The sequence below is a fragment of the Bufo gargarizans genome, chromosome 2 (genome assembly GCF_014858855.1).
Source record: "Bufo gargarizans isolate SCDJY-AF-19 chromosome 2, ASM1485885v1, whole genome shotgun sequence".
Classification (NCBI taxonomy): Eukaryota; Metazoa; Chordata; class Amphibia; order Anura; family Bufonidae; genus Bufo; species Bufo gargarizans.
This window is the reverse complement of record NC_058081.1, coordinates 576,251,230-576,272,370: the sequence shown is the minus strand read 5'-3', so window position 1 is coordinate 576,272,370 and position 21,141 is coordinate 576,251,230. Positions and strand designations below refer to the sequence as shown.

Here is a 21,141-nt window from a genome sequence, read left to right as displayed (position 1 = left end):
CCTCCTGACCATTGTGTCTATGGCCCATGTGGCTGCCATAAAGCAATTTTCTTAGAGGACCTTTCACCACTCCTGACATTCCTGTTTTAATAGCCTCATGCATTCCCCGTGTAATAACAATTCTGGAGCATCTATTCTTATGGCTCTATGGTGTGCCGTTCCTTTATTATTTCTACTACAAGTTATGAATGAATTGCTAGCAGTCTGCAGTAAGGGTACAGAAGGGAGGTAACCAATTGGGGGGGTGGGGGTACCTGCACAGACTCACTCTATCCAATCAGTGCTGCCATTTTCAGACTGTGCAGGTACACACCTCTATCTGGTTGGTTACCTCCCCTCTGTGCCCTTACTGCAGACTGCTAGTAATTCATTCATAACTTATAGTGCAAATAATAAAGGAACGGCACAACATAGAGCCATAAGAATAGATGCTCCAGAATTATTACATGGGGAATGCATTAAGCTATTCAAATAGGTATGTCAGGAGTGGTGATAGGTCCTCTTTAATGCTTTCTAAATGCCGTTAAGAACAACTCAGGCAAGATGGCTGCCCCTATAATAATGTTTAGAATAAAAAAAAATCTATAATCAGAAAATAAAAACAATAAGAAAAAACTGATGTATTACTATCGGATTTTAACTGGCAGATAAACTTTTGGTGACACATTTCCTTTAAGATGTAGGTGGCAACGATATCCATGTAGCTGGTTTTGTGCATTGTCCCTTTCATGTGTTTGTTTTTTATTATCCTTGTAGGAATGACTTGCCAAGCACGCTCCTCCTATGTGGATAGAGAGGTTTTATGGGGACATCGGTTCACCCCAGTCCTTACACTGGAAAAAGGATTTTATGAAGTGGATTATACGACTTTTCACGACACCTATGAGACCCCCACCCCCACTTGTAGTGCAAAGGAGCTAGAGGAATTACAAAGAGGGGATCGACTCTACACAGCACATGGGAACCAGGGAACGCTTAATGGAACCCCCAGGTCAGAGAAGAACATCATTGGGGTACAACCAGATTAAACAAGATGACTTGTGTTGCAAGATGTTGAATATCTCCAGCTAGAGACAATGTGATATCATTTGATTTCTAGGCCCTGACAATCTGTCCTGATAGAAATGCGGGAGAAGACTTGTGGGTGGGATGAAGTAGGCAGAGGAACTTTGGGTCTGCTACTGAGTCTCAGAAGGCAGGTTACATCCTGCGGTCTCATGTGTCAGGTCCATGGTGACGCCGTTCAGCCTGTGGTGACTTAATTTCCTTTGCAGAGGGGGGAATAGTCTATGTTCTGCTTCACTCACCAGCACTCAGAAATCCAGTATTCTGGTCCAGGTATTTTTCACTGTGCAGTAATAGTGGGATGTGTATACGAGGGGCATTTTCACTACTGTTATAATAAGCATCTAAAAATAAAGCCTTCACCCATTGTAAAGTGTCTCCTGTGCTTTGCTAGTGCAGAATGACCTGGATAGGACTGGTATCCAGGATGCTCAGTATGTGTTCACATAACACATCAGTGCAGCATGATATTTAAAAATTAAGGGCCCTGTTTTCGTCTACAATTACAAGCTTTCGTGGCTACTTTGGCTTCTTCATCAGGCATCTTTTAAGACCGTATCTGAAGATTCACATATTTATACACCAAAGTACCTAGGAATAATGAGGTAAATGAGACAAGTGATGTAAAGATGATCAATATGAGTGGAGGAGGAAGCAGACAGTTGTAGTAGTAAATCAGTGGAGCAATTACACATTAGGATTATAGATAAGTGTGAAAGTTTTATTGTCTTTTAATAGGTATCCTGTCCATGAATGCAATGAACCCAAGAATAGTGTTGAGCGCGAATATCGAAATTTTTAAGCGACTATCGGCACTTCGCTAATTCGAGAATATTTCAAATATAGTGCTATATTTATTTTTTTGAATATTCGTTTTTGTTTTTTTGGGTTACCCTAGCTTTGTCCAAAAGCAGTACTTTTAAGAGAGGATTCCTTGCTCCCTGCCCGCTCAAGTCAGTGCCTGTTGTCTCCTCTATTTACTTCCCATGCGCATGGAGCACCCCAATCACCATAGGAACGCCTCCATGTACTGTTGGATGTGAGAATCAAGTTGCAATCGCAATGCGAAAAATATAACTTGAATAAATCGCATAACGATTTTAACTTGTACCTGGTTTACAATGGTTGGCTTTCTTGAATTAGCAAAGATGGAGAATATTTTGTTTTGACTAATATATTCGTCATCCTCGCTAATTTAAAGTAATTTAGTAAACCAGGTCTAAGTTGAAATCACAATGCGATTTAATTCAAGTTATATTAATCGCATTGCGATTGCAACTTGATTCTCACATCCGACAGTACAGCGTCTCTAATGGAATGGGTCAGCTTGCTAGAATTAACGAAGTTAACGAATATGGAATCTAGCAGTGCTAATTTGTAATCGCAATGCAATATTTGCTATTGGCCGCGTTGCGAATCCAACTTTTATAATCCACTATTCTTAGATATAGTACTATATTCGTTATATCCGACCGTTAATTCTCCCAATACCACCATTATCAAAATCGCCTAAGTTGAAATCGCAATGCGATATTTGCTATTATTAACCACATTGCGAATCCGACTTTTATAATGCACTATTCTGACATACAGTACTATATTTGTTTTATTAGTTAATTCTACCAATACCACCTATAGCAAAATCGCCAAAGCTGAAATTGCAATGCAATAATATTCGCTATCTTCGTTGATGTAGAATACTTCGCTATCTTCGTTGATGTAGAATACTTCGCTATCTTCTCTGATGTAGAATACTTCGCTATCTTCTCTGATGTAGAATACTTCGCTATCTTCGCTGATGTAGAATACTTCGCTATCTTCGCTGATGTAGAATACTTCGCTATCTTCGCTGATGTAGAATACTTTGCTATCTTCGCTGATGTAGAATACTTTGCTATCTTCGCTGATGTAGAATACTTTGCTATCTTCGCTGATGTAGAATACTTTGCTATCTTCGTTGATGTAGAATACTTTGCTATCTTCGCTGATGTAGAATACTTTGCTATCTTCGTTGATGTAGAATACTTTGCTATCTTCGTTGATGTAGAATACTTTGCTATCTTCGTTGATGTAGAATACTTTGCTATCTTCGTTGATGTAGAATAAAGAATACTTTGCTATCTTGAATCTTTTATTAACAAAGACATAGAATATAGCGCTATATTCGTGTTAAATCTAGATCTCCAAGATTAAAGAATAGGAAAATTGCCTTATTATTAAGTTATAAGGCAATTAGAAGTTATAATTTATAACTTCTAATTCTAAGCTTAAAAATCGCAATATGCGAATGATTGATTAAATCGCATATTAATCGCGATAAATACAATAATGAAGAATATTCGATTTAGATGAATATAAGACGAATATTCAAGAAATATCGCGAAATCAAATATGGCACCTCCTGCTCAACACTACCCAAGAAGCCTGAGGGCCATAATTCTTAAGAGATGTAGAAGGACATATAGGGTGACTGCCATGCCTGAACTGGGAGGAATGATTCGTAGTAAAGGAGGAGCTTGGTAGTTATACAGATTTCTTCCTCTACTATCGAACAACTGATTCATCCAGATATATAGTGTGTGTGTGTGTGTGTGTGCTGAATATGTATCCAGGTGAAGATGATGGGAGCTGTTGAGCAGTCCGACAGTAAGGCCGTCAACTCTAAAGGGTGTATTAGACAGCCCGATTGAACAGGCGATTGTCAGGAAGGAAGCGTTCCTTCCCGACAATCACCTGCTCGCTAGCCTAGGAGACTGCTGCTATTACATGCAGCGATCTCCTTCTCAGTATAGGGAGGAGCAATCATTATACCATCGCTCTTCCCTATACTGAATCATTGTGATTAGATATTACGGTAGGGGCGTAACTAACATAGCGGCAGACCCATGCGACTGCTATAGGGCCCAGTCTTAGTTGTGATTATCTCCTTCTACTGGAGGTGAAAACTTGGTCAGGAGTCGGACTCTACCCTCTAAAGGAACAACTTTTAGCAAATGAGGCAAGGGAAAATTGGCACATGGGTCATTGAAAGGTCAAACCATTTGGATTGCCCAATGAACAAGCAGTTGGCGGCAGTATTATGCCTCATTCACACGTCCGTGTTTTCCATCGGTGATTGTGAGGCAAAATCAGGATTGGAGCCTCCACAGATATAACGTGTAAGGTAAAGATATGCACCTGTTCTGTGTTTAGAGCCGCATCTGGTTTTGGCTCAGTCACTGATGGATGGCCTTAGACTGCCAGATGATCGTTAACGAATGCTGCTATGAACGCTAGCTAGCGATCATCTGCGGAAAATGGTAATACATCATTTATGGTCCTGCTTGACATTTAGAAAGCTATAGATTGTGTCGTACAATAGCTAAATTTTCTACTTTAATAGAATTCTATTGAGAAGCTGAAGTTTTCCTCTCTAAGCAGACAATTGTCATCACCTTTTGTGCAAATTACCCTTGAGAAACAATGGAATTCCCTTCACCCCCTCTTCATCTCTCCCACCTTTATGTTTCTGCATTTAATGGTATTGATCCAGACTGTCACCTAGACCTATTATTGTGTTAATGGGAGCACTTAAATAAGGGGAGCGGCAATGACCCTCATCCCTGCTGTATGCATGCGAGAGCACAGTGTTTGCTGTGGCGATTTCAAGTCAATGCTGTGCGCACTGAATATATGGTACGGTTCCATAGAAATGGCTATATGCAAAGCTGGAACAGCCTGAAGGACAAGCTGCTTTGTGAGCACATCACAGGTTCAATGTGTCAGAATACAATGGGGAAAATGTATTCATTTATCAGTCACCATATTTGTGGAGCCAAAGCTCCACTTTTATAATGTTAATTAATGTGTCAGAAAAAGTGGATTGGGCTTTAGTCACACCAAGCACAATGTATTAAGGTTATGGTGCACTTTGGAAGATTTAGGAAAATGGGGCAGCACTGAGGTATCCCATGTCCTTGAGGGGGTTTTTCCAGGCTCCTGATATTAATGTTCTATTTTCAGGATAGGTCATAAATATCCAATCCAACACCCTACATCTCCACCGATCAGCTGTTCCCTGCAGTCTCTGGCACCGTAAAAATCACTTTGAACAGAGCCAGAAATAAGTCCTAGATGTAAGCTTTTAGCTTATCAAAGCCATCACAGGCAGGAGTCCACCCCGCTCAGCAAATCCTGGCATAGCACATTGTTACAGGGTACCCATGTGCTATGTCAGCATTTAGCCAACCTCAGGGGGCACAGGCATGAGCAGCGATGTGTGCTGCGGCCCTATTGATACAATGCAGAGTCTGTACTCTGTACCATTGACAAGTCAGGGATGTGCCAGAATAGAGAATTTAAAGTGTGGTTGAAATCAGGGCTTTAGGTGGAAATTTCTTGAGTAAAAAGTCAAAATCAATAAATAAAGTATTAGGAAAATTTATTTTTGGGGCATTTGGGAAATTTTTCTTAATAAGTTTAGTTGCTCTTTAAACAATGGGTAATTTTCTGATGACACCTTTTCTTTAAGCATCTGTCGGACATTACTGCTTTACATTGTCTCCCTCATATCCACATGAGCAGTCATTACCTAGCCACAGCCAATGTACTTTGATGTAGATTTTTTTTGACACTGGCTATGTCACATAATGCTTTACATTAATTCTCCCAGGGGACATGCCTCTGTATTCTGAGGTCATCCATATAGAAAACATACGTGTGTGCGTGAATACATCCTTGCTGAAATAACGCTTCAGAAAATGATTGTACTGACTGCCTACTTGTCTGAGGCTGCCGGTAGACATTTATGTGTGGATGAAGTTTAACCCCTTCCCGACTGCCCACTGGGTATATACGTCCTATCTGCACATGCTTTTTGCAGATAGCACGTATATTATCTTTTAGCGCTGGGATTAAAGCTCCTGCTCCTACAATCTGGCAGGAGCAGGTCAGGTCCTGGCTGTGAGACACAGTGGGGACTCTGAGGAGAAGACAGGAATGGTTTATTACTGCTTCAGCCTTGTCCTGTGACGGGAGGACAGCACTGCACAAGCTCATGGGGAAGAGCAGAAAGTGGCAGAGCCACTTTTTCTGTTAGTCCCAGCGGTCATGTAACACACCAGAGTTGTTACTACACGCCTCTACCTTGTTACTATCTTCTAAGAGCTTTATACTGTCATCTGATATGATTTTGCTTATGTCCTCCACAAATGTGCATACAAAACCATGTTAAATGTAATTGTTCCTGTAATTTGCCTGGTTACCAGTAGGTGGCAGCAACACTTTGGCAAGGTACAAGTCCCAGTTTAGTGTATCTAGGCTGGAATGGATTATTCCAGCTTAGCTCCCCCTCTATTACTCTTGCAATAAATTTTAATGTAGTGATTGTAAGTGAGCCAGGAGTCCAGCCGTACCCAGGTAGGAGACACAATGACACAATTTCCACTACTCTACACAGACCCTGTAAGCCATTACACCACTATGGAATTCCTAATCTAGGACGTGCGTTATAACACCTTGGAAGGGCCCTGGGATAGTTCCCTGCGCACGCTGTAATTGCCGTCACAACAAATACAGAATATTAACAACCCAGTCCTGGCCATTGCATAAAGTGGCATCACGAACAGGATCAGATTGTGTGCCTATCACTGCTACAACAGAATCGAATTGTGTGTCTAACACTACTACAAGACCTAAGAACTGTGTTGAAACCCTGAAAATTGAATTTATTGCGGTGCCAGACAGTGCTAAACTGTGCACACCAGCACTTCAGAGGGTTAATTCACCATGTTTTTGTAATGCAGCCGCTTCTTCATGCCCTTTGGAAGCGGGAAAACACAGGAACGCCCTCTCAGGAGCGTGAAATGATGACTACGCCCCCCTAGAAGCGGGAAAACTAAAGCCTGCCCACCAAGAACTTTGCAATGTGAGCCAAGGAAGTGAAGACTCCTCCCCATGGGCTCCACCCTCACTTCTTGCTTTCAGCTTCATTGAGGAGCCGAGGAAGATGGCGCTCCCAAAGCCCAATTGGGATCAAATGTCTGTGCGAGGAGAACCAGTCTAAGACTCACCCACCAGAGATCCGGGTCTCCTAGCTTGTAAGGAGAGCTGGCCCCAGTACCTTCGGATTGCCCCCAGAGCTGGTGGATTCATCGTCCGGTGGCGAGACTGCCGCCTCTGCTGATGTAAAAATGTCTGCTGTTCTCAAACCTGCTCCCGCAGAAGATGATGTCGATACTGCAGTCTGGACCCCGGAGGCTGTGGATCCCTCTGCGATGGCTGAACTAACAGACCAGACGTCCACCAAGATGGCCTCCACGCTCAAGCCTGCTCCTGCGGAAGCAGTTGGCAAGGCCACACAAGTCCCAGAGACATCACCGTCAAGCGCTCTGTCGTCATCGTCAGCGACCGACGTCCCGGCCCAGGAATCGGCTGCGTCCTCGGAGGAGTTGACCACCGTTCCAAAGATAGCCGCGACCACCCACGATGACCAGCAGGAGGAACCGGCCGCGACATCAGGTAGTAGCAGTCCCGCTCCCTGAGGCCCCGGTCCATCCAGTAGCTGCGTTTGCACTGCGCCTGTGGTACCCAACTGACTTACCAGGTGCAGAGAGGCCCCGCTCTGCACGCTGGTTGACACAGCGGAGGCAGCAGAAGTTTCCACTGCCGCCCAGCAAGACCGAACCCAAACAGAGTCCTCTGAACCCTGAAGTCCCCCTTGAAATCTCTAGCCATGCCCAAAGTCAATAGGAATGGGTGAAGCAAGTCCTGGACGACCCCCAGCCCGGCAATCCTAAACTCGCCCGGCGCACCAAAACGGTGCTGTGGTTCTCTGTGGAGAGAGGAGTGGGCTTCCTGCAGGACAATTATTCGGGAGCTGAGTTATTTGTGGGCGGCCGCTCTGTTAAGCGGAACTATCTGCCGCAGGCCCGCCACAATCTGTCGGGGATCAGGTAGAATATACACCTATGCTGTCCGTACAAGGCCCCTTTCCCGCAGGAGTGACCCTCTTGGCCAAGCCATTAACCCCTGCTTCTACCCCAGAGACCTGGCAGGAAGACCCAGGCTCTGCTGGGAGAGTATGGTGCTTACAAGAGACCCCGGATGGACAATTGCGTTTTAGGCAACGGGCACAACCTGAGCCAGAGCCCCTCATCCCTGACCTGGCAGCACCCCCAACACTATGGGTGGGTCAGAATAATAACTCTGTCCTAACTTTTAATCCCAGGGTGCAACCCTATGTTCTACCATGGAAGCTTCTACAGTCCCACCTGGTTGAAATTCCAGAGCCCCTTCAGCCAGAGGTTTTGCCCACCTCTGCACCGGCTAGGGATTCTGGCTTGCAGCATGTGGCAGCTGCATTCTCTAAACTAACTGCTCAGCCAGTACCCAAAAAAAAACCACAAGAGGGCAGTGGTGCATGACAACAGCTGTGACATTTAATTATCAAAAGCAGGAGCGCCCTCTAATGATCTTTAGCAGCTCAAGCAGGGAGGGGGACGTGCAAGTCCTTCTCTAAATTCCTCCTTGTCCTTAAAAATAAAGAACTATTGGGAGAAACAACATGGACTGCACTTGATGGGTGAAGATCTGTTGGCAATTTGTTCTGTGTGTTGCCCTTGTTTGCTCTTCACTAAGGATGGACATGGTTTGTAAGGACTCTCCCCATCTTCAACCACTCTTTACATCCAAGTTTGCGTATTGTTTTATCCCCTTTCTCAGGTTGAGAGCCTCATGGAACTATGGTTCTCACTTTTTGCTGCTATTTTATGTGCTTTTATCTACTGTTTTATACTGTTCCTTGGATTACAAATATACCTTCTATTGGATTACAATTAACTCTCTTGTTTCCCGTGGATTACAAGCGACTTGTGTGTTTCCAGAGGAGTCCAACTTTAAAGCACTTCAAGAAAAAGGACTCAAGTCATATTGTAGCGCATTATGATAATATTGATTGCACTAATAAATGCATAACATATTTTCACATTTTTTTTCCCCAAAATGTTTACAGGTTATGCAACGTTACAAGCCAGCACCCAAAGAAAAGACTCTAACGTGTACCTGAACTCTTTGTGACTTGTACTGTTATATTTTTGCACTAATTTTACTTCAATGTTTACAAGTTATGCAACATTCAAGCACTTTTGACCATTGTGTGTATTCTTTTCTAGGTGCTGCAATGTGAATCCATGCACTTGTTTGTGAAATTGCACTTAACTTTTGCACTTGGCCAGATCAGTAGCACCTTGCTTCTGTGTGCCTTGCTTTATAGCTCTGTTCTCTTTATACGGACTGCCTCTGCAGACACTGAATGCTAATGGCCTACCCATGGTGCGCGGGTAGGACAAGTGGTAAGTCCCAGGCAGGGTCAGAAACTACAAGGGTAACCCCGCTGCTTTGGGAATGGCTAGGGGAGTAATATACCCCTCCTTCCTGTTTTATGTGCCAGGATTGGTAATGGGACTACTAAACCCCCATCCTGGTATGTCTTCCAGGAGTTTCATGGGATTATTATACCCTCCTCCTGTGACACTGCCAGAAGCGTTTGGAGAAGCTGTTACCGCCCCCTTCTGTACCTTTGCCTAAGGTATGGCGACTCCGCCTTAGAGCCATTTAGCTACCCTTAGTCACCATAGTGATCGTGCTATAAGCCTTAATTTTGACTTTGGTGCAGGGAAGGGAATACAGGATAAAGCCACCCTTCTATTTGTGGGGGCATTTCATTACACAATGGTGGGAATACAGAGTAAAGACACCCCCCCCCCCCCCATGCTTCCTTTGGTGTTTACAGAGCTCAGAACACTTCAAAGTTAGTCAGTAGTGATTGCTCAGTGCAGACCTTTGGTTCACTGGGTATACCGAGAGGGAAACTTAATTAGGACACCCTACTCATGCGGGCAGGAACCTTATGGTAGCCGTTTGTATATCGTATATCTTATATGTACTTCATGCAGCACTTTGTATTCCATTTGGTACCCCAGAGCTCATTTCTCCCATCCTAAGCACAAGCCGAGGGTGGCTTGACTCTACCCCTTGACTCTATGCCTCTAACCCGCTACTATCTTCTAAGAGCTTTATATGGTCCTCTGATTTTGCTTATGTCCTCCACAAATGTGCATACAAAACCATGTTAAATGTAATTGTTCCTGTAATTTGCCTGGTTACCAGTAGGTGGCAGCAACACTTTGGCAAGGTACAAGTCCCAATTTAGTGTATCTAGGCTGGAATGGATTATTCCAGCTTAGCTCTCCCTCTGTGAGCAAAGTGGGCTGTTTCCACATCCTGCAGCATGGGTGGAGGAAGTTAGTAGGTGTAGCCCCCTGCTAGGGGTAGGGTGTGTGTGAGGAGTTCCCCTGTATAGTGAAGACAGCAAGGACCTGGTCTCATCTGAGACTTGGTCATATATTCCCAGTCTGAGCACCTTCAGCCTCCGCTGGATGAAGAAAGCAGAAACTACAACCTCCAGAGTTCCAGGAAGAAAGCATCCCCTGAGAATCTGTGAGTTTAGTTCAGAGACCTAGAAGAAGCCATTCCTCCTCAGCTAGTCTGTCTCTCATACAGCAGAAGTTGCAGAAAAGTGCAGAAGATTAATTCCTTTCACATTTACAAAGCTACCAAGCTCCAAATTATAAAGCAGAAGTATTCATTCCTGCCAATGATTGCTAAAACCTGCTGGGACCAAGAGACCAAAGCTGCATACTGTTTGGACGCAAGTTACTTCAAGTAAATAAACGTTTGAATTTCATCTAAAGGTCTGGATATCATTTCTTCAGCAAAATTTCTCTATTACTCCTACTATCACTACATTCAAATTTATTGCAAGTGAGCCAGGAGTCCAGCCGCACCCAGGTAGGAGACTCCGTGACACAATTACCACTTCTCTACACAGAGACACTGTAAGCCATTACACCACTCTGGCATTCCTAATCTGGGACGTGCGTTATAACACCTTGAAAGGGCCCTGGGATAGTATCCTGCGCACACTGCAATTGGCGGCACGACAAATACAGAATATTAACAACCCAGTCCTGGCCACTGCAGTCACGAGACCGCCGGGGTGTCTGGGTCAGGGGCAGGAGCAGAGCTGCAGGGTGTCATGCCCCCACATGGGGATGTTTTCCCCTGTAACTAGGGCTCCTATGGATGCCCCAGTTACAGTTGAAACATTGAAAAAAAAAAAGTCAGTGTCCTCCAGAGGTCTTTTAATAACCTCCTGGGGGACATAATATGTGACAAAAATAAATTTAAAATAAATGTAAAAACTTTTTTTAAATGCAGTCGCTAACGGATACCGTTGCCACGTTCGCTGAAACCTATACATGTTATATATGAAACCGATCGTCACAAAATAGCAACCCCATTGCAATAATTTAATTTTTGGCAGTTTTAATATTTAAGAAATAAAAAGCTATAATAATAAAAAAAAAACTTTTTTATAATTAGCAGTTTTCCTCCAAATTAAACCTAAAAAAGGAAAAAATACATCTCTAAAAAATAAAATAAAAAAATATTTTAATAAAACATTCCAGAACTGCAGTGGGCCTTAGGATTTATTAGATGACATTGACATAATGCTGTTAGTGTCATCTAATACATTCCAGAACTGTAAGGGTTACATAGCATCATAAATCAATATAATGCTATGTGACCCCCGTCAGTGCTGGGAGGTCAGGCCATTAGGTGCGTTGCGGACTGGCAGCGTGACAAACACTCGTCTGCAAGGGGCCTAAGTGTTAAGTTAAAAAAAAAAAAAAATGCTAACATTTTTTTGGAAGGTTGAATCACTCTATAATGGCACTTTTTGGGGTGTGGCCAAGCTGCTGAGGGAGATGGACGCATAAACCAGAGCTCCCGCTCCTACACTGCGACTCACACAGCAAAAGCCCTTCATAGACCGTCTGCCAGACACTGGTGAAGACAGGGGCGTAGCTAAAGGCTCATGGGCCCTAGTGCAAGAGTTCAGCTTGGGCCCCCCCCTTCCCTCAGTACTTTGTGGCCAGGGGCAGGGAAGCACAAACCTTTGTGCCGTCCATGGCAAAAATTGAAACAATACCCCCCACCATGCCAAATTCTTGACCTAACCCCTTCCCTCCAGCCAGAGGTGTAACTTGACCAGCATGCACTTTCTATAATGCTGGTGTCTTCTTATGCAGCACAAGGGTCTTTGGGCCCCCTCAGGCTCCTGGGCCCGGTAGCGACTGCTACCTCTGCACCCCCTATAGCTACGCCCCTGGGTGAAGACCCTCATGATGACGAGGGGTAAAAGAGCGTCTAAAGCGCAAGGGAAGCTGGAATTTTTCTTCAGCAAAGACCTGAACCAAGATGGCGCCGACGGGGAGAACTCCTCCATGGCCCCGGACACGAGCAGCACTGGAGGTGTGATGACACCATCCCCAAGACAAGCGAAGGAGAAGGTACACCGGAGCTCAGAGAAAGCTTCTGCCTCCACAGCATCGACATCTCCCTCCCCCCGTTCAACCTCTCAGGTCAGTCGGCCTAGCTCTGGCGCGGGATTCCCTCTTGTAGTAAATACCGCTCAGGCCTCACTGTCGGCCAGCCCAGAGAAGTGGAGGCCACGGGTCCAAGAGTCCGGTGACCTAAGTCACAATATAACTGACACCCTGGAGGACAGAGACTCTCCTTACACAGTTGAAGCTTTGCAATCCTTCCCCACCAATGACTTACCAGCATCCAGCAGCTTAATGAAGCAAATGCTGTTAGCATTCAACAGTTCCATGACCGCACATATGTCGAATCTAATATCGCCATTGCAGGCCACAGTCACGGATCTGGGCAATAAAACGCAGCATGTGGAAGAAAAAATGGGGGAGTTTGCCGCTTCGCACAACAACTTGATCGACGAACATGAAGCACTTGTTGCTGAAGTTTCATATCTTAAGGCTAAAGTTGCGGATCTTGAAGACAGATCTCGCAGAAATAACCTTAAACTACGGGGGATCCCAGAAAGTGTTGCCCCAGCGGATCTGTCTGATTATATAAAGTGCCTACTGAAATTGCTCATACCCTCTTGCTTAAATCGTGACCTGATTATTGACAGGGCACATAGGATTGCCAAGCCTAAACATCTTCCAGAAGGAACCTCCAGAGATGTCCTTGCTAGGATCCATTTTTACCACATAAAAGAGAGTGCACTAGCGAATGCTAGGAAGAGAGACTGCATGCCGGATCCTTACAAATCAGTTCAGCTCTTCACGGACTTATCAGCAGCCACCTTGCAGCTCCGCCGCACGCTTTTCCCCATAACGTCCGCTTTACGGGCTCACTCTATAGCATACTGTGACGAAACCAACCTCGCCACAGTGTTTTGGAGGGGGCTGGTTGCTAGCCTCTTGCCTCAGGATTATGGCCCATACTAACTTTAAAGAAAACAGGCCGGCCGCACAGCTTAAATCTGTCTTTGGAATTGTATTTTATGTTATTATGCGTTCGGTTAAATTGTATGTCATGTGAGGGCACCCAGATAGCTAATAGTATTGTATTCGTGTATTCTGAGTGCCATTCACCTAATGATATGCACTCAGACTTGAGCTATCTGGGGATATGTTAAATGTCTGTGTTTGCTGTGGGGGTGTGCCATTGTGTGTTTGGGTGGTGATTCCTGTCCTGTTGTTCCCACATGTGTATTGGTGTTTTCCCTTTGTCCTGAGACATAATTGGATTGCTCCTTGAGTGTCGCCAGGCAGAGAGGAGGAAACCATGATGCATTGTGGGGATGTGTTGTGTCTGTGTATCCTGAATTTCTGCATATCTGTCCTGTGTCGCAGTCTCCATTCTGGTCCCCTAAGGGCGTGGCCACCAGATGGGGACCTGCATAAATACGGGCGGGTAGCCCTCAATAAAGTGTTCCTGTTTTATCCTTCATCATGTTGAGACTGGTGTGTGGATAACTGATCAAACTGGGGGATTGCTATACGCTGAAGATTTGCTATACTCCCCCTGCATAACTACTAGCTCTTGTAAGAGCTGTTCCTGCTCTCTGGCTGTAGGAGAGGTTCACCCACTGGAGCCTGGAGCCTTGTCGTAGGTCCAGCGTGGGTGGAGGACGGTGAGACCCCAACCAAGCTGCGGCGGTTCGTGGGGTCTGCAGGGCGTACAGTGTCAAGTGGAGTGCTTGGAGTCCTCGGAAAGCACTAGTAGCATCTATCGACGGAGGTACCCGGTCGGGGTGCTAGGAGATCCGTTACACATACCGCTGGGGATTTCCAGTCAAGCTGCTGATCCGGAAGGACGACTCCGTTATGGTGATCAAGTCTGTGGAATAAGGGAAGAAATTGCTATCCACATGGAACATCCAGACTGATCCTTCTCATGATTTGCCACATCGAAGCATGATCTCAACAGAGGAGGAATGGCAGTTGGTGGAGGGCAGGCGTAAGAAGAAAAACCGTTGAAGGACTTGCCGCCATTTTGTTTCTGAAGGTGTAGGAGTGGATAGTATTCACTACCCTATATTGGCTGACTGTTTTCTCCCAACATATTTGAGAGGCAATTTCAACTGCCTCTGTCCTATCAACCCGATCGCCTGAGTTTGAGGGCGCCTTGGGTTCAGATAGCCTTGTTGTTCTTATGTTTAGTGTTTTCCTTTTCCTTTTCTTTTATTTACCCAGGGTTTCCATGCTTGAGTAGAAATAAGCTAGAAGGTGAGATATGTTATGCATATGAAGTAGTGAGAGGAGGTCCCGCTTTCCTGAAATATTCGTATAGGCTTTTAACATTGCATTATTTCCTTTACAATGGTACTTAAATTAGGATCCCTTAATGTTAGAGGCCTAAACAGCCCATTTAAGTGCCGCATGTTATGGTAGGAGGCCCTTGATCTTAAATGTGACATCTTCTGTGCGCAAGAGACGCACATACTGGAGAAAGACGCCCACAGGCTCAAGCACAATAGTTTCCCAGTGATCATACAAGCACATGATACGAAAAAAAAAAAAAGGGAGTCCTCCTAGCCTTTAAAAAACACGGTAGCTCATACTGAAGTCTCCACTATCTTAGACCAAAGAGGTAGATAAATCATTCATATCTGCTACCTAAATAATGTACTATACACAGTGGTGGGCTTATATGCCCCAAACAAGAAACAGTATAGGTTCCTACAAAAACTGCTCAATATATGTAGAGACTTAAACACTGTTTCTGACCTTTCCCTTGATACCACCACCTCCACCAGGAGTGTCTCTGCTAACCTCGCCCAATTATTGTTCCACAACTCAATTTATGACATATGGCGTATTCTGCATGCCTCAGAAAGGGACTATACATATTTCTCGCCCTCCCACCGTTCCTACTCCTGCATAGACCTGATCCTAGTAGATTGTAGATCCATTGGCCAGATACAAAAAGCGGATATCGGGATGATTACGTGGTCTGATCACGCAACAATCACTGTGGAAATTAAGGAACAGTTCCAATATTCCCCTAGCCAGCTTTGGAGAACGAATGATTTCATTCTAACACATTCCCAATACACAAAGGAGATCACTAAAGAACTAGAGGAATGTTTTCTCTTTAATTCAGCCTCTGTTTCTGACCCCTCAATGGTATGGCTCGCGCATAAAGCGTACATAAGAGGAGTCTTGATTAAACTAGGCCACATTGACAAAAAGCAGAGGGAGAAAACCCAGAGGGATCTCTTAACCCAAATACAACAGTTAGAAAAAGCTAACAAAGCTGCTCCAAATGTGAATACATCACACACTTTGAGGTCTCTTAGACTTAAGTTAAGGGAACTCTTATTACACTCCTACAACATGCCTTAAAGAAAACTAAAGCCAGGATTTATTCCCAAGCTAATAAGGCAGGAAGACTACTCGCAAATAGAATAAAAGCAAGATCTTCTAAATCCCGCATAGCCTATTTATGGAACTCCGCTAAATCCCCAAAAATATATGACCCTAAACATATTGCCAATTGGTTTATGGAATTTTATTCCCACCTCTATAATCTGGATCAAGACCCCCTTGTCATCCCTCCTTCTCCCACTGACATGGATACATTTCTGGATTCGCTGTCCCTACCCACTCTCGCCACGGAGAGTATAAACTCTCTCACTTCTCCTATAACTGCAGAAGAAATCCTCTGCATAATTTGCCATCTGCCAAGCCATAAAAGCCCAGGACCTGATGGCTTATCTAACATGTATTATAAATTGTATGCCCCAACGTTAATTCCCCACCTTCATGGATGGAAGGATGCCAAAAGAAATCTTAGAAGCAATCATAGTGACTTTGCCGAAACCGGGAAAAGACCCGGATACCCCACAAAATTTCCGCCCAATATCACTCTTAAATGTGGCTCTCAAAATCTACGCGAAATTGATCGCGAATAGGTTAGCCCCCTATTATTCTGACCTTAATTAACCCAGACCAGGTGGGCTTTGTGCAGAAAAGGCAAATCACAGACAACTCGAGGAGAGTCCTAAATTTAATAGACTACGCGAATAGGTCCGCTAAACCGGCGCTTCTCATTACCCTGGATGCCGAGAAGGCATTCGACCGGGTCAATTGGTCGTTTGTCTTCTCGGTGCTCGAGAAAATGGGCTTCCTCTGCCAGATGATGAGAGCCAACAGGGCACTATACAAGGATCCTTCAGCACGGGTCTTAGCTAATGGGACCCTATCTGACCCTTTCACACTGTCTAACGGCACGAGACAAGGATGTCCTCTTTCCCCACTTATTTTCATTTTATCCATAGATCCTTTAGCCCAGGCGATACGGAAGGCCCCAGAGATAACGGCATTCAAATAGGGGATAGACAACACAGTATCTCATTGTATGCGGATGACATCATACTTACTCTAACTAATCCTGATGCATCATTATCGTCGGCAATGAATATAATACGTGAGTTTGGTGCCCTGTCATACTATAAGATTAACAAGACTAAATCACAAGTCCTCCCATTGGGCTTACCTACAGACGAGCTAATTCGCCTACAGAAAAAGTTTCCCCTAGACTGGAGATCAGATAACATTTAATATTTAGGGATCAGTTTCTACACCACCCCTCACAACCTCTATAAAGCTAACTTCTCCCATTTAATACCAACACTTCAATCTGAACTTAACAATATAGCAAAAACAGAACTATCGTGGATCGGGCGAATAGCTGCGTTCCAGCAACACATCCTCCCGGAAATGTTATATCTGTTTCGGACCATCCCCATCCCTATCCCAAACTCCTTCTTTAAGCTATCCAATAAAATGCTCAACAATTTTATATGGCAAAAGGGCCCACCAAGAATAGCTAGGGGCATAATGAATAGACACAAGAAGAAAGGTGGTCTTAGTCTACCAAACATTTTTGACTATTATAAAGCCTCCAGAATCAACCAATGGTGGGCGGGTGACGAATCCATAAACTGGGTCCATATAGAACAGTCCCAAGCTCCCTCACACAACCTTAAGGCCTTACTATTAGCATACCTCAGTAAGAAATCACCTATTCCGACTCATTCATTTTTTGTCTCTTCTTCACTAGCCATGTGGAAATCATTTGTAGCCAGAGTGGCAACTGGCAAACAATCAGGTGTCAGTCTCACACTTAGCCCCATTAGATTATTTATCTCTGCTAACTCCCGACCTGCATTTGGCATCATGGAAAGAGAGGGGAATACTTTCTGTGGGTGAATTGCTGACAAACTCACTGACTAAACCTTTTGCAGACTTACAACAGTCCTACGGCATTCCGAGTGGAGAAATCTTTAAGTATTCGAAAATCAAACATATCCTGAATGACACTCCTATGTCAATTGGAAACAGGGTTTTACAACTGTTGAAGCATTGGAACCTTCCCAATTCATCCTCTTCAGGAATCAAGGCTATCTATTCCCTTCTAGGAAACAAACTTTCCTTCATCAAAACAGCCCCATTCATAGCCTGGGAGAAAGAACTAGGTCAATCCTACTCTCTCACCCAATGGTCTACTGCCATTGGGGTCGGCACGTCTCACCTGCACTGTGCTACCCATTTAGAATCATACATGAAAACGGTGTTGAGATGGTACTTTACTCCTCTCAGACTTAGGCTAATTTACCCAGGAGTTTCCCATACCTGCTGGAGGGGATGTGGCGGAAAGGGGTCCTTGCTTCATATCCTTTGGGATTATCCCAATCTTAAAGTACTATGGTCTCAAATCTTCCAAACAGTTTCTGGTTTAACTAAAGCCCCAATTGTGCCTGATCCTACTCTCGCCCTGTTGTTTTTAAAGTTAAATGAGATCCCCAGAGAGGCAAGAGTGATAAGCTTACACATTTTTCTAGCTACAAAATTACGCATAGTGACTTACTGGAAAAGTACGAGAATACCGTCCCTTTCTGAAATATTAGAAACAGTGGCCACTACTTCGGTATACGAAAAAATGATGGCGTATAAGGATGCTAGGATACATAAATATGAGATGGAATGGGCCAAATGGGAGATCGTACAGGCTCGTTCAGGAAGTCCATTCTGATCTCTGACCCATTCCATTTCATACGGGGTACTCATGTAGGTCGAATCATCCTTTATTTAGGCTCTCTCATGACTGGTGCAATGTAAAGTGATTATATTTGTATGCTATGTTGTGACTTACGAATATCCGCACTCTACTCAGATCCCCTGATCCCCTTTCTTCCTTCCACCCCCCCCCCCCTCTTTTCGTTCCCTACCCTCCTTTATTCCTTGTTCATGTATCATTTGATTTATGATGTAAAACAGAAATGTATGGCGAAAAATATGCTTCTGTAATGCTTTTTCCTGAATAATAAAAAAAAAACATTGACAAGTATAATGGCACTTTCTAAAACACTGCATACAGAAAAAAAACATCCAGCACACCTAAAATCTCACAGCTTTATTGAATATGTCCAGAATATAAAGGTGGTGATCACTTAGGCTGCTTTCACACTAGCGTTCGCTGGTCCGCTCGTGAGCTCCGTTTGAAGGAGCTCACGAGCGGACCCGAACGCAGCCGTCCAGCCCTGATGCAGTCTGAATGGAGGCGGATCCGCTCAGACTGCATCAGTCTGGCGGCGTTCAGCCTCCGCTCCGCTCGCCTCCGCACGGACAGGCGGACAGCTGAACGCTGCTTGCAGCGTTCGGGTGTCCGCCTGGCCGTTCGGAGGCGTGCGGATCCGTCCAGACTTTCAATGTAAGTCAATGGGGACGGATCCGTTTGAAGATGCCACAATGTGGCTCAATCTTCAAGCGGATCCGTCCCCCATTGACTTTACATTGAAAGTCTGGACGGATCCGTACGAGGCTATTTTCACACTTAGCTGTTCTATGCTAAAAATAATGCAGACGGATCCGTTCTGAACGGAGCCTCCGTCTGCATTATTATGAGCGGATCCGTTCAGAACGGATCCGCCCGAACGCTAGTGTGAAAGTAGCTACGCGTTTCAGACCTTTGGTAGGTCCTTTGTCACTTCTAATAGACTGTTTTAAAATCCCTACTGTTTAAGATATCTGCTTACTGTCTATGAATGAGGAGGTTCTTATTCACATTGATGGGCTATAGATTTACCCTGATCTGATTCACACAGCTACAGTTTGTTACAATGTATCAGTGGAGGTAGAAGCCGTTTCATGAAGATCCATGGAAAATATGGGCTGTTATTGAAGTTGATGTGCAATGTTATGTTATTGGGAATTGCATTTTTCCATATTTCTGATCATATATTTAACACACTAATAGTGATTTTGATGCTAAAGTTTGTTCAGTTATAGCCTCATTTCTTCTAAGGGTATGACCCCATGATGCAAGTGGCCGCATGTAGGCAAGCTATGCTCGCCCATAAAAGCCAGTGGCCACATCATTTCACAGCATAATGTGGGACATTTGACATTATAGGGAGTTTATATTGCTCATATACAGTATTTGCACATTCTTGCAGTCCCACACCTTCCATGCAGTTACAGCTGCCGCCTATTGTTTCTGCCAAGTGCCGTGTCAGTGAGGAGTTGTGGCAGCAATCCTCTAGACAGATCTGTCTAGTCTTCCTCCCACCTCCTAGTCAGCAAGAGGTGTCAAACTTATCTGCAAGACTGTTAAGAGACATGAGGCACAAGTGCTGGCAGAATGGAGGCAACATTTTCTCCAAGGTTTTCTGGTGTTCCTAGATTTAAAGGTGCAGGCGCACGCATCTAGACGTTTAGTTTTTTATGAGGCAGAAATAGATCTAGGTGTGGTGCCAGCAATCATTGCGATACATCATGTAGGAGCTGCAGAGGAGGCCACCAGCCCCTCTGCCAAGTAAGAACGCACCAGTATTCTGAATGGAGCACGGTAGGTGAGGGCCCTGTTACACATTTTGCATTAAGGCCAGTAGCTTCAGGTTATGCCTTTGCTAATACCAGATATTAAAATGATAGCATTTATTAAGAATAATGAAACCTCTGAATTGATTATTATTGGGCATAGTATGTGAGTGGACTGCAGTCTGGCTGGAAGTCATCCAATTCCACGAAATGCACCGTAGGGACCAGGGCTTATCATGAGTTATCACACGTTGGAGGTTTTGGTCACATGCTGCACATATGTTTTTTTGCAGAACCACCCCCCCCCCCCCCCTCCTTCCCCCCAAAAATTAATACATCCTTACTAATGTGTGGATTTTGTTAAAGGGGTTTTCCTATTTGAATAACTTATCCCCTATCCTGTTGGGAGAACTGACCGCTGGGGTCACCGCTGGTGAAGAGAACAAGGACCACCGTCTACAGTTACTTAGCTCCAGTACTACTACGGGTGAAACATATTCCATTAGGGAATTTTTATAAATTGTAAAATATAGGGGGTCATATACCTGGGCAAATGTACATGCCCACGTAACTATGTAGGGAAAACTGTATGAGAACTCTGCACACGTGCTAGAGAACATATTTCCTTAGTGGTGATACCAAATCCAATACTTTTTGTAGGGATATCAAGAATACTCCCAAATACAAGAGGGGGAGACTGGGATTGATTTACTACAAGTTGAATCCTGATGGATTTTTAGAATTAAAGGGATTATCCAGGTAAAGATAATGATGACCTGTCCTCGGGGTAGGTCATCATTATCACATCAGCGGGGGTCCAATTCCCTGCACCCCTGCA

The 21,141-nt window shown here is 44.4% G+C and overlaps 1 protein-coding gene across 3 annotated transcripts in view; it reads left to right on the top strand.

Annotated features, from left to right (window-relative positions):
* Positions 1–2,284, top strand: part of KCNJ5 (potassium inwardly rectifying channel subfamily J member 5) — a 66,966-nt gene extending 64,682 nt beyond the window's left edge. Inside the window, exon 3 of one of the 3 annotated variants that reach the window (XM_044281756.1) lies at positions 757–2,284. In XM_044281756.1, the coding sequence (XP_044137691.1) occupies positions 757–1,028 (272 nt within the window). In that variant the 3' untranslated portion in view covers positions 1,029–2,284. The remainder of the gene's footprint in view (positions 1–756) is intronic. The other 2 variants (XM_044281758.1, XM_044281757.1) reach the window with 2 other exon arrangements.
* The last annotated feature ends 18,857 nt before the right edge of the window (positions 2,285–21,141 follow it).